The 13337-nt window shown below is 51.0% G+C and overlaps 1 protein-coding gene across 1 annotated transcript in view; it reads right to left on the reverse strand.

The window, feature by feature from the left end:
* Nucleotides 1-5613: 5613 nt before the first annotated feature.
* Nucleotides 5614-13337, reverse strand: part of LOC144953065 (uncharacterized) — a 62621-nt gene continuing 54897 nt past the window's right edge. The window contains exons 2-3 of the mRNA XM_078883584.1: nt 9878-10761; nt 5614-9209 (exon numbers count right to left, since the gene is read on the reverse strand). Of these exons, the coding sequence (XP_078739710.1) occupies nt 6382-9209; nt 9878-10685 (3636 nt within the window). The 5' untranslated portion in view covers nt 10686-10761 and the 3' untranslated portion in view covers nt 5614-6381. The remainder of the gene's footprint in view (nt 9210-9877; nt 10762-13337) is intronic.

Raw genomic sequence — 13337 nt, forward strand, 5'->3', positions numbered from 1 at the left:
GGTGACGCTTCCTCTGATCTGCGACTTGCACACTTTTATCCAACAAGTTCCACTGCTTGAGCCTAGACGTCAAAAGCTCGGCATTGGACTTGGTGAGACCAAGTCGTTGAGGTATTTTTGGTTGGGGTAGTATGGGTTTCTCTCTTCAGCTCCACCTCTGAAACTGTCATCTGGATCTACGTCTTCCTCGCTCTGACTTGCTGGCTCTCTTCTAAAGACGGATGCTTTCTCTCCGGAGGAGTGGGTACGGGGAGCTCATGGCAATGTGGTTACCGGGGTGATGGATGAAGGAAGGTCCGGATACGTGATAGCCGGTGCATTCTTGCCAGTTCGACGTTTGGAAGGGTCCACCATGCAAAAGTAGTAGTTGCTTGAGTGGTCAGTGGTTTCCCGCCAAATTCTTGGGATAGCAAACTTCATGGCTCTCTTTTCCCCTCTGTACCATCCTACAAAAATACATTTCACCCATGACTAATGTGTAAGAGATTCTCGCAACGTTTTTCATATATGATATTTTTTCAATAACATTGTAAAACATGTTAAAATGAAAAACTTTTTACAATTTGTTTTTTAACAAATTGTTTAACATTAAATTCCGAGAAACAATTGTCCATTTTACCTTCTAGAGTATTTTGTTTTATTGCTCGCAGGTGAAATGAGGTGCCCAGGGTTTGTTTTGATCCCCGACAGGCATGCCAAAATATGGTAGGCCTCACACATCTTAGCAGATGCTTCCACAGAGTACTTTTTCGCTCTTGTCTTGATAAATTGGCCGCAGACATAGCAAAATACGTCTGCCGGATGCTTGCAGCCTCTTAATGCCATCTCAGAAAAATGCAGATATGTATCCACTTAGGCAGCTGAAACTAAACTGAACTGGTGGGTTTAAGGCCCTTGTATTTATAGTATGTATATTACTGGAAAGTTCTAGAATGTTCTAGAAGTTACTCCAAGTTTACTCAGCACTGAATCTATCTGGAATGTTCTGGAAAATAGGTTAATTTCAAAATATCACTGTTCTGGTCACAAAAGCAAAGTTTGTGGGGAATCTTGATTTGAAGCTTTCGTGACTGCAGGAATCCATACTCTTTGGTTCTTTCCATAAAGTCACGTAGGTAGAGAAATAATAGATCACGACGTTTCGATCGCAACACAAGCAATCGTCATCAGGTGGGACAACCACAGCAAGAAAAAACTGCTGAAGTAGGCGAGAAATCTGCCGTTACGACATCTGTCCAGTGGCTGGACGAAGTACCACGTGAAACAAGTGGAATGACAGGGGCGGTAGTGGTCACCATGGGGCAGCAGCAGTACCAACTGTTGGAAAGTTATCACTAAAGGCCTACGAAACAAGTGCCTGGGGCCTACAAGAAGCTTAATCGGGCCCTGAACCTCGCTGTTGGCCTCCACAGCACTGAATTACAGCCGCCCAGCTAAATTATACTGGGTTCTCCAATGTTACAATCAGACTCTTGTATTTATACTGGAGGAATCCGATGAGCTATAAAGCTTATTGTTCAGATGTCCAGTAGGGGGCACGGGGTCATAACAACACAATACTCACAAGCACGATAGGAGTGCAAAGTATAGGAAAGGTAAACAAATAACTTAAAAAAACACAAACTAAAGTAATAAACTATTTTTTTTCTTAGCAGGTTAGGACCCACTGAGTTGTGTAGCTTCTCTTTCAGAAGCGACCTGGCCTTTACAAATGATAGGTCAACAAAAGTGGCTGATATCATCATGTGGAAATGTGTAGCAGCGCAATAATCAAAACATTTTCTCGAAAGAGTTGACACTTTCAGAAACAGGCACCAAAACAAATGCACGACCAAACCCACGATAAAATTTACGTTTTCACTTTATTTGCAATTACGTCCGTATCCGAGGACTTAAAAAAAGTTTGTCCGCCATTCCACAGGACATCTCTGGAGCAGGATGAATAAAAAAAAACTTCAGCAGTCCCCAGGTAATGTTTAAGAGGTCACTTGAAAGGGCTCTTAATGAGGTCTGTGATGTCTCGTTTTCACGGGCCGTTGGCTCACGCACAGTGACGCACTTGCTGTGCGAGACTTCTGAATGGATGCTTCGTCACGTGATGAGTATGCCTAGATAAAAACTATAACTTTATCTGGAAAAACTAAATCAAGTCACTCGTTTATGATCAAATGAGCATTGTCTCTACATAAACCATCATCATGCAAACTCCAGTCATAATCGTAGCAGCGACGTTTCACTAACCATCGAACAAAGATGATCAACCGCACTTTCAGATTCGCTGCTTCTGCGGCCTTCTGGAATGATCTTCGTTCCGATATTGGGCCGCCACTGGGAGCTATGCAACTTTTACTATTTGGAACCTCCTGGTTTTTTCTAAGAATATGGAACCTCCTGGTTACACCAGCCCACAGGGGATTATTGTGTCCGTCCGTCGTGCAGGGAGGGGCTGGGTGGGGAGTGTTGGATGTCGTTTTTTTAATTCATAATAAAAATTAAATGAAGATTGAAAAAATGCGCCATTATCGAAAATTATGCTAAATTTGTAATTATGCTAATTAGGTGGCTAATTTCATTAATTTCTGCGAATGTATGTGCTTATGCTAATGTGGGCAGTTGTGATAATTAGGCTTAGCTTCGTTGTCTAGGGTCGTATTATACCAATCGGGATAATGCAATTATTCATGCTATAACATTTACTGATTATGCCTTAGTGTGTTTATGTCAGGTCTCCAAATTCAAATCTCAACGCAGGATACAGTTCTTATAAATAAGATTATTAAGCATGAACTCAGGAAGGAAGCACTCTTCTGTGTTAAACAATTTTAATTTTAAACAAAACATAACACTCTACTATGCGAACTCTCATGCTTGGAATTATCCACAGTATCATCGGGGAATTTTCCCTCGGTGAGCAGTACATTTAACCATCAATGATTGCGTTGTTTCACTGGGCAACCGAACAGTTGATTAATTCCTCCGAGTAACGCGAGCATATACGGCGATAGGGAAAGTCCTTAAAACATGCATGCGACGATATTCATACGAAAGGCAATACAAGCAAATTATTATATGCCGAAGGCAAAGGTATACGTCAATAGATTCATCGGCAAGATTATATAATTAACGAAATGTCTTGGGACAATGGGGTGCGGTGGTGTGTGTCTGCTGACGCAGATACTTAATTTTTGGCTAAGCCTCAATTCGTGGGCAAGATTCGGTGTTCAAAAGAAAGGTTTAACACAATATTCTCCCTTTGAGAGTGTAGATTCGTAACGAAGGTTTCAAAAGTTTAGTTTGCATCGATGAATCTATTGGTAATTTTAAGCGATTAAAAAATAAAATAAAAAGTATATATAACGACTGATGTACTTCTAAACGACCGTATTTTTTTATCACTCAATGAGCACCAATGTCTTCACGATCAGCTAATGGTTCATGTGTGTATTGTCTCCTTGATAAATGCTTTGTATTAAGCAGACGCCGGGCGCTGCGTCGTGAGCTTGTGAGGGTAGGGGAGGGGCATACGAACAGCGGCTTCTCTCTCTCGCTCTGTCGCCCGGGCGGGTTTGTTGTTAAATGACGAGTCGGCGCGACGCTCGCCGTTGGCGGTGCGCGATGATTCCGTCGTCAGACAGCGCGCACAGCTCGTCCGCTGCTGGATGTCCTGGTTCCCAGCTGGTGCAGGTCGGTGTGTGTGTTCGAACACACGGCGCTCTCGCTGGCGCGGACACTCTTGCTCGATAGCGCGGCTGGTGCTGTGATGCTGGCTTGGTCGATGTTTGGCACTTTCCGCCTGTTCTCGAGGACGATGCTGGAATTCTCGTCAGCTCAACTCGAACTGCAGTGGCACGTGGGAGTCGGTACCCAGAGCAGAATGACTTTCGAGCGATACTACTTCTGTTGGTGCTGAACTCGCACTGGGTAACACAGTGCTACTCAGCGAGCCTCACCATCCTGGTTGATTGCAGTCTTCTTCTTCTGCTGGATTCTCCTTCTGCTGGCAAGCTTCTGAAATGTATGGGCCGAGTCTCTGATTATATCTGAAAAAAATCTCTCCCCTTGGCACGCCTTCTTACAAAGGACCGGAACCATTCTTTGTGTTAGCTCCCCGCCTGTGGAAACAGCTGCCGGTGTGTCCGTGTGTGTGTTCTGATTTTCTTGGTAATATAAGTTCATCAATGGAAGCAGCTGTCCCAGATTGCCCCCACGTGCGTCCTTTCAGCCCCCTTCCCCCTTTCTTTTATGGGGAGATGTTCTTTGCCTGTGTGCAAATCTTGCTATCACGTGCTGTGGGAAGACAAAGGCGGTTGGGAGGCTCTTTTCCTATGGAGTATATTACATCTTGGTTAGGTCTGATGGACTTAATTCGCCTTTCATTCTCCTGGACGACCCTTGGTCTAATACTTCATAATTATTATTTGGTTTGTGTTTATTCAAGATTTGTGATTTAGCATTGTTATTACCACGTATATTCATAGGGTTTTACTAACCTTCGTTCCACAGCCTGCATTCTGGGTTGCTGTTTGTTCTCGAGTTAGTATTATTATCGGACATCCCGAGGTTAGAGAATTCGTTTTGGTCAGGTCGCGTAGATAAAGATAAAAATAAATGCCATTAGTATTAAAATAATGAATGGGAAAATAATAATCCACTGATGTAGATTGTAGCCTGGTTCTTAATTGGAGTGTGAGGATAGATAATGTTCACTTAATCTTTGTCGCCAAGTTTTGAACTTTTACCGTTGTTAGAAGAAACATGAAACAAGTAAACCCGTAAAAACAAAGTTTTTCACTATAAATCCTTTATATGCGTGGCAGCAAACTTAATATAAAGGATTTAAAAAACATATTCGCCTGTGGAGGACGCGGGGATCGATCCCGCGACCTTCGGCATGGGAAGCGAGGGCGCTACCAACTGCGCTACTCCGCCACGGCCTGTGGAGGGGTTACGCTCTGGGCTCTTATACTGTGACGTTCAGCCAAAGCCAAGCATGAGTCCTATTTGAATATATGTAAAATATTTTTTTTTTGCCTAAAAAGTGTAACATTTTGGGAATTATTTTTTCACGAAAATTAATTGTCTGTCACAACGAGTCTGTGTGGAAAATGTCAGCTCGATTGGATCACGGGAAGTGGGTTAAAAAACGACCGAAAGATTTGCACGGTCCTAAGCAAGCAAGCAAGCACGCGAACTTAATATAAAGGATTTAAAAATATATTCGCCTGTGGAGGACGCGGGGATTGATCCCGCGACCTTTGGCATGGGAAGCGAGGGCGCTACCAACTGCGCTACTCCGCCACGGCCTGTGGAGGGGTTACGCTCTGGGCTCTTACACTCTGATGTTCAGCCAAAGCCATGAATGCGTTCTATTTGAATATATGTAAAATAATTTTTTTTTGCCTAAAAAGTGTAAAATTTTGGGAATTTTTTTTCACGAACAATAATTGGCTGGCACAACGAGTCTGTGTGGAAAATGTCAGCTCGATTGGATCACGGGAAGTGGGTTAAAAAACGACCGAAAGATTTGCACGGTCCTAAGCAAGCAAGCAAGCACGCGAACTTAATATAAAGGATTTAAAAAGTTAACCAAATAAAACGTCTGTTTCGTTATCCTTTGTCGGGGGGGGGGGGGGGGACGTGTGTGTTGTTCTGATTTTATGACTGGCTCCTTCCGTCGTGGGAGGGGAGGGCGTCACATTCGTCTTTGGAAGTTTTATTGCCACCACATGTTGCTGGGAGACAAAGGCGGTTGGGAGGCTCTTTGTTCCGAAAGGCAGCTGTGGTGATGGTGGTTGTTACAATTTTGTCTTTGCCTCGTGCTACCCCGTGGTTGATTAAAAAATATATATATTGGCCGAATTATTCTTAACATATATACAACAGGTGGGAGGGGCTGGGTGGGGAAGGTGGGGAGGGGCTGGGTGGGGAGGGGCTGGGTGGGGAGGGTGGGGCTGTGTAGGGGGTGGGAGGGGTGGGGCTGGGTGGGGAGGGGCTGGTCACCCCGTGGTCCCCTTATAAAACTCAACGTTTTGCCTACTCATGCCGGCTTGTGCCCGCCCTCACAGTCGGGCATATTTGCGGAATACACCACGCCGCCGTTGACCCTGGCCATTGACCGAGCAACCCAACGTTCCTACCAGCTCCCTCCGCAGGAATGTGTTAAGTCATAATCGAGATTGACAAACTTGTTTTTTGAGAACTGCTTGTTGTTGTTGTTGTGTTTGATTTGTTGTTCTTCTCCCCGCACCTCCAATCAGCTATGGTCAGCTATGTATGGCGGTGCAAAAGAGACATTTAACACACATACAGTACATTATGCATTACAACGGAACGGGATGCACACGAAGGTTGAGGATAGTCGGCGCTACCGGTCCGGTCATTTCACGCCAGCTTCTCGTCTCCGTCAGTGGGGTGGGCGAGGGGAGGGAGCGGTCGCTTCCCAGGCACAGCGAGCGTCTCGGGCGCTACTCCCGTTTCCGCGTCGTCGTTGCCGGCTTCTCCGCGGCCGCTCCTCCGTCTCCGCGGCCGCTCCGACGCTCCGACGGCTTCGCAGTAACCCCTCCCCCCCCTCGCTCCTCCAGCCGCCTCCTTGCGCAGGTGGCGCTCCTCGTGTCTGGCCAGCGCCGCCTCCGAGTAGAACGCAACGGGACAGAGCGCGCACGCGTGGCGTTCCCTGCCGCGCGTGTGCTTCCGTTCGCGGTGCCGCCGCAGGTGGCTCTTGCGCGAGAACAGCGACCCGCACGTGTCACAGCGGTGCGATCGCTCACCTGCGTGCCATCGCTTGCCTGCGTGCGCCTGCTCATGCCGCCGGAGGGTGGCTGCGTGGGCGAACGCCCTCCCGCAGTGAGCGCACGCGAATGGCCGCTCACCCGTGTGCGTCCGCTCGTGCGCGAGGAGGTGCGAGGGCAGGCGAAAGCGGGCGCCGCAGTGGGTGCACCGGTAGGGGTGCCCGCCGGGGTCGGCTGCATGGACCCGGGTGTGCGCCGACAGGTCGTCGGCGTGGGCGAATGCCTTGCCGCACACGGGGCAGCCGTGCGGGCGCGAGGTCGCGTGGACGCGCGAGTGGCGCCGCAGGTGGGCGGCGCGCGAGAACGCCTTGCCGCACGTGGGGCAATCGTGCAGCCTCGCCCGGGGGGGCGCCTCCGCAGGGCCTCCTCCGTTATCCGTCCCTTCGTGCGCCTGGGGCAGATTCTTCTCCTCCATCGTCCTCTTCGGTGCGTGTCTCGTCTGGCGGTTATTCGAGACGGACTCACCTTCTGCTGCTGTGGCTTTCCTCTGGCGGTCAGTAGAGACAGGCCCCCTCTCCGCTGCAGCACGTGTCGCACGGCGGTTATTAGGGACGGGCCCCCTCTCCGCTGCAGCACGTGTCGCACGGCAGTTATTAGGGACGGGCCCCCTCTCCGCTGCAGCACGTGTCGCACGGCGGTTACGAGGGACGGGTCCACTCTCCGCTGCAGCACGTGTCGCACGGCGGTTATTAGGGACGGGCCCCCTCTCCGCTGCAGCACGTGTCGCACGGCAGTTATTAGGGACGGGCCCCCTCTCCGCTGCAGCACGTGTCGCATGGCAGTTATCAGGGACGGGCCCACTCTCCGCTGCAGCACGTGTCGCACGGCGGTTACGAGGGACGGGTCCACTTGGTGCCGTGCGTCTCGAGACGGCCGATAGCGCCGACGGCTCCCAGTTTGCCGAACTCTCCTCCTCATCCTCATCGTCGTCATGGTGGGTCCGTAGGTGCCTCTCCAGGTCGCTCTTGAGCCTCGTGCTGTACGCGCAGAGGTCACACTGCAGGGCCTTCTTACGGTGGCGGCGGTGGCTCGAGTGTTGCCACGTGTGGACCTGGAGCCCACGCTCCCGGCTGAACTCCCTGGCGCACACGGAGCAGCGGTGCCTTCCCCGTTCGGCCGTCTCGCCTGCTCCGTTCGACTCTGGTGGCAAAGCAGCGTGGCGTTCCCTGCCGCGCGTGTGCTTCCGTTCGCGGTGCCGCCGCAGGTGGCTCTTGCGCGAGAACAGCGACCCGCACGTGTCACAGCGGTGCGATCGCTCACCTGCGTGCCATCGCTTGCCTGCGTGCGCCTGCTCATGCCGCCGGAGGGTGGCTGCGTGGGCGAACGCCCTCCCGCAGTGAGCGCACGCGAATGGCCGCTCACCCGTGTGCGTCCGCTCGTGCGCGAGGAGGTGCGAGGGCAGGCGAAAGCGGGCGCCGCAGTGGGTGCACCGGTAGGGGTGCCCGCCGGGGTCGGCTGCATGGACCCGGGTGTGCGCCGACAGGTCGTCGGCGTGGGCGAATGCCTTGCCGCACACGGGGCAGCCGTGCGGGCGCGAGGTCGCGTGGACGCGCGAGTGGCGCCGCAGGTGGGCGGCGCGCGAGAACGCCTTGCCGCACGTGGGGCAATCGTGCAGCCTCGCCCGGGGGGGCGCCTCCGCAGGGCCTCCTCCGTTATCCGTCCCTTCGTGCGCCTGGGGCAGATTCTTCTCCTCCATCGTCCTCTTCGGTGCGTGTCTCGTCTGGCGGTTATTCGAGACGGACTCACCTTCTGCTGCTGTGGCTTTCCTCTGGCGGTCAGTAGAGACAGGCCCCCTCTCCACTGCAGCACGTGTCGCACGGCGGTTATTAGGGACGGGCCCCCTCTCCGCTGCAGCACGTGTCGCACGGCAGTTATTAGGGACGGGCCCCCTCTCCGCTGCAGCACGTGTCGCACGGCGGTTACGAGGGACGGGTCCACTCTCCGCTGCAGCACGTTTTGCACGGCGGTTATTAGGGACGGGCCCCCTCTCCGCTGCAGCACGTGTCGCACGGCAGTTATTAGGGACGGGCCCCCTCTCCGCTGCAGCACGTGTCGCACGGCAGTTATCAGGGACGGGCCCACTCTCCGCTGCAGCACGTGTCGCACGGCGGTTACGAGGGACGGGTCCACTTGGTGCCGTGCGTCTCGAGACGGCCGATAGCGCCGACGGCTCCCAGTTTGCCGAACTCTCCTCCTCATCCTCATCGTCGTCATGGTGGGTCCGTAGGTGCCTCTCCAGGTCGCTCTTGAGCCTCGTGCTGTACGCGCAGAGGTCACACTGCAGGGCCTTCTTACGGTGGCGGCGGTGGCTCGAGTGTTGCCACGTGTGGACCTGGAGCCCACGCTCCCGGCTGAACTCCCTGGCGCACACGGAGCAGCGGTGCCTTCCCCGTTCGGCCGTCTCGCCTGCTCCGTTCGACTCTGGTGGCAAAGCAGAAGCCGGGCAGCGTCGTTGTGACATCAGTGACGTGCGAGCGCGCTATCTTAATGAGCCAGTGGTTCTTCTTAACCTGGGGTGCATCATGTACCCTGGGGGTGTGTGATGCCCTTTCTGGGCAAGAGACATGGCCAGATTTTTCTTTATTCGAAGGCCAATCATCGAAAACACAAATTAAGCACGGGGCACATTAAGTTACAACTTACTTGTGTTTCAAATAACCGCTGAGATTTTGTGATCCATAACCACTCTTGGTTAAAACTAGTAATTGTATTGTGCATATCGAATTGGATATAAAACCGATTGATTCAACCGGATAGCCAGAACCAAACTGTTTTAAGCCCCTCTTGAAACAAGCCCAAACATAATCGGTTTACAGTTGAGTTTTGGGTCAACCCAAACCAAAAGCCACTCCAGTCCCGCTGCCTGGAGGCCGCAAATGGAACGTCGATTTGAAGAGCTGTGCCCCACAGCCTCTGTGCCAGACTCGTTCCTTCCCCGGTGATCCCCCCTCCCGCAAACCTCCCTCCCACCCTCCCATCCTCCCTCCCACCCTCCCGCAAACCTCCCTCCCACTCTCCCACCCTCCCTTCCTCCCCTCTCTCTCTCCCCTCCCCTCCCTCTCTCCCTGCCTACCTACCTCCCTACCTACCTTCATCCACGTGCTCCATCATCTCATCCACGTGCTCCATCATCACCTCCACCTCCACCACATCTGGGAACGCCCGCTTCGCAACTGAACCTCCGGCCCGCAGGTCCTCTCCTCCGTCGTCTCGAAGGTCCTCTTTTTTTATTTGGACGCCCTCCTCTTTAACCCGGGGGAGGTCCTGCACGCTGCCGTCGAGACGCTGCTCCCCCTCTGTACAAATTTCTTCCACCTTAATGCTCGGAGCCTGCCCCGTCGTCCGAGGGCTGCGTCCATCGATACGGATGTCAAAGTGGAGATCCTCCTGCTTAACGCGCGGCTCGTTTCCACCGCTCACGAAGACCTCCTGTTTAATGGGCGGCTTCTCGCCGCCGACCACGGTGTTCACTGCGTCAGCCTCGAGGAGGTCCTCCTCCTCCTTTTTGATGCGAAGCTGCTCCGGCGGTCGCCTCGTTTCCACCGTGAGCTCCGAAACTTTCCTACCAAGGGCATCCCCGTCGGCCCGGACGTCCTCCTGCTTGACGCCGAGGTCACCGCTCGGCCACGCGTCGCCGTCCCGGCGAGCGCAAAGGTCGTCCGCTTTCGCCCGAAGGTCACCATTGCCATTCTGCGGCTCACCTCCTCCTCCTCCGCCACCCCAGGTGTCCTCCAATTTGATGTGGGGGTCCTCCCCTTCAACAGGGAGGTCCTCTGCTTTAATGTCGACCATGAGGACCTCTCCTCCACCAGAGCTGACGTTCTCTCCGTCGGCCCGAAGCCCCTCCCTTCTTGTCCAAAGCTCCTCCCCGCTCATCTGAAGCTCCTCCCCTTTCATCCAAAGCTCCTCCACTTGCACCAAAGGGCCCCCTCGACCGAGCAAAACCTCCCCTCCCGCAGCTAAGAAGGAAAATCTGGAAAAAAGTTACGACGATGTTTATTATTTACTGTCAGAATTATTAAATATTTTACTAATGATATTGAATTAAAAAATGTAGTTACGTAAGCTACCCAGATGAAATCCACAACAGGTTATTTTTTTGGGTTAGATCGCATAAATATAAATGTGTGTCGTTAAACCCGCCACCACCCGACACAGCCAATTAGTTAAGGCGTTTGTCACACAATCAAAACGTGGCCAATAAGTTGCTAGTACAGCACTAACTGGTTGTGTGTTGGAGAGTAAATCCAGAAGTCTCCCACAGCTAAGATGACAAATCGGAATGATCATATCTCATAGATTTATACAGCGCCTTGACCAAAGGCGCTTTTCAGAGAGAATTAAGAATGGTGTAAGAACGTGTGCGTGTGTGCGAATGTGATGGTGGTGGGAGATGTGATGAATAAAATGTGGTGTGCGAATCTCTAATGATGCGTGAATTCGGTGAAAGTAAAATTCATGACAGTGGATGATGATGAATGGATCGAATGGTTGAGGTTTAATAAGTGATAGCCATATAGATAATAATTATTTTGACAGTCAATGATGACGAATAGATTGAATGAATGGGGTTAATGAGTGATAGCCATATAATGAGAACATGAAGAGGGAATAGTAGTGGTGGTGGTGTTGGTTATGAGGGGGGAGATCTCTGGACGTCGTGGGGGTGAGCTAGGGAACTAGAAAAAGCACACCAATCACTGCCCCACAGACCTCCAGGCCATGCTTCCACCCCCATATAAAAAAACGCTTCGCCACCCAAGCACAGTGACTCCTCTACTTACGAACATTCGACTTACAAACTTTCAGAGATACGAACAAACATGTCCTTATGTCGAGTTGCCTGCACGGACCGAGAGCCATGAGTTCAACTGCCGCGCAATAGACGGCGGTGGCATCTACATCTGCAGAACATGAAGAGGCAGTGGCATCTAAATCTAAGGAAGATTTTCCAACTTTTAAAGCCATTCCCCCTGTTGAGTGTACATGCCGTACAACACGTTTGTAATCGACAGGAGTCAAGTTGGACTTCCAACAAATTGACTTACGAACAGCACACCGGTGTGTTGGAGAATAAACCTGCAACACCTACAATTGTAAACTAGCAACGAATTGTCACGTTTTATTTATGTGACAAGCCTTACTAATTGGCTGTCGGGTGGTGGCGGCGGGTTTAACGACACTTTTGTATATTTACGCACTCTAACCCAAAAACCTCTTATGGATAATATTGGTCACGAAAGCTGTGTTAAACTGTGTTAAACTGATCATAGAACTCATCCGAAGTTGCTTCAAAATCATTGTTTACACACTGGTGCACAGGGGTGTCATGCTCGAACCCGTTCTCGCAACCACCACCCTGGCGCTAACCCATAGCCCGAACTGGGTTCATGGGTTCCAGCGTGGGTGAAAGCACGGGTTTGAGCATGGGTTCGTCTGTCCCTACCCCTGAGCGTATGTGTGTATGTATGTTGAACTTATTTCACACTGTACATAACCAACCATAGCTAATCGGAGCGTGCGGGGGAAGGACAACAAATTAAACACAAAAAGCTGTTCTTCAGAAATTACTTTTCAATGTAGTATAGTGGTGTATTGTAGTATATACCAAAATAAACAGAGATCCCACCAACTGACTAGCTACTAAAACCAACAATAGCATCACTAAATCGACTTCTCTAATCGATCAGACCAAGCAGAGCTGCCTAAAACCTTCGGCTGCTAGACCACCCAGATTTTATGGCCTTCCAAAAATCCACAAAGTAGGTACCTCGCTACATCCTATCGTCTCCACGATTAACTCACCCACCTACAAACTGGCCCGATTTCTGTCTGAGACTCTGCTTCCTTTCACTGGCAAGTCCACCTCAGCTGTACTTAACTCAGCTCTCTTGGTTTCTCTAATCAAGGACATCTCACTCTCTCCGGATGATTTGCTTGTCAGTTTAGATGTAGTTTCTCTGTTCACCAATGTACCTGTACTTGACACCATTGCAATCATTGAACACTTGGTCTAACAGGGACTGATGCAGATGTACCAACTTTGTTAAGGCACTGTCTTACCAACACTTACTTCACCTGGAATGGTACATTCTACAGACAAGATGAGGGTACCCCAATGGGTTCTCCCTTATCGCTAGTGGTAGCGAATGTTTTCATGGGAAATTTTGAGACAGATGCCATCCAGACATCCACTCTAAGTCCTTCCTTGTAGAAGAGATACGTAGATGACACGTTTGTCATCTGGCCACATGGCCTGCCAACACTGAACCAATTTCTCAACCACATCAATTCCAAACACCCGTCTATCAAATTCACTATGGAAGTGGAAAAGGATGGGAAGCTACCATTCCTGATGTAGTGATCGAGAAGAGACCTGATGGCTCGTTGGTCTACAGGAAAGCCACCCACACGGATGTCTATCTAAAGCCTGACTCCCACCACCATCCAGCCCAGAAGAATTCCCTCATCAAAACACTACACGTACGGACCAGCACCACCTAGCCCTCAGGATGAACGGATACTCAGACCGTACTGGAGTGAGTGTGT

The sequence above is a fragment of the Lampetra fluviatilis genome, chromosome 72 (genome assembly GCF_964198595.1).
Source record: "Lampetra fluviatilis chromosome 72, kcLamFluv1.1, whole genome shotgun sequence".
In the NCBI taxonomy this organism is placed as follows: Eukaryota; Metazoa; Chordata; class Hyperoartia; order Petromyzontiformes; family Petromyzontidae; genus Lampetra; species Lampetra fluviatilis.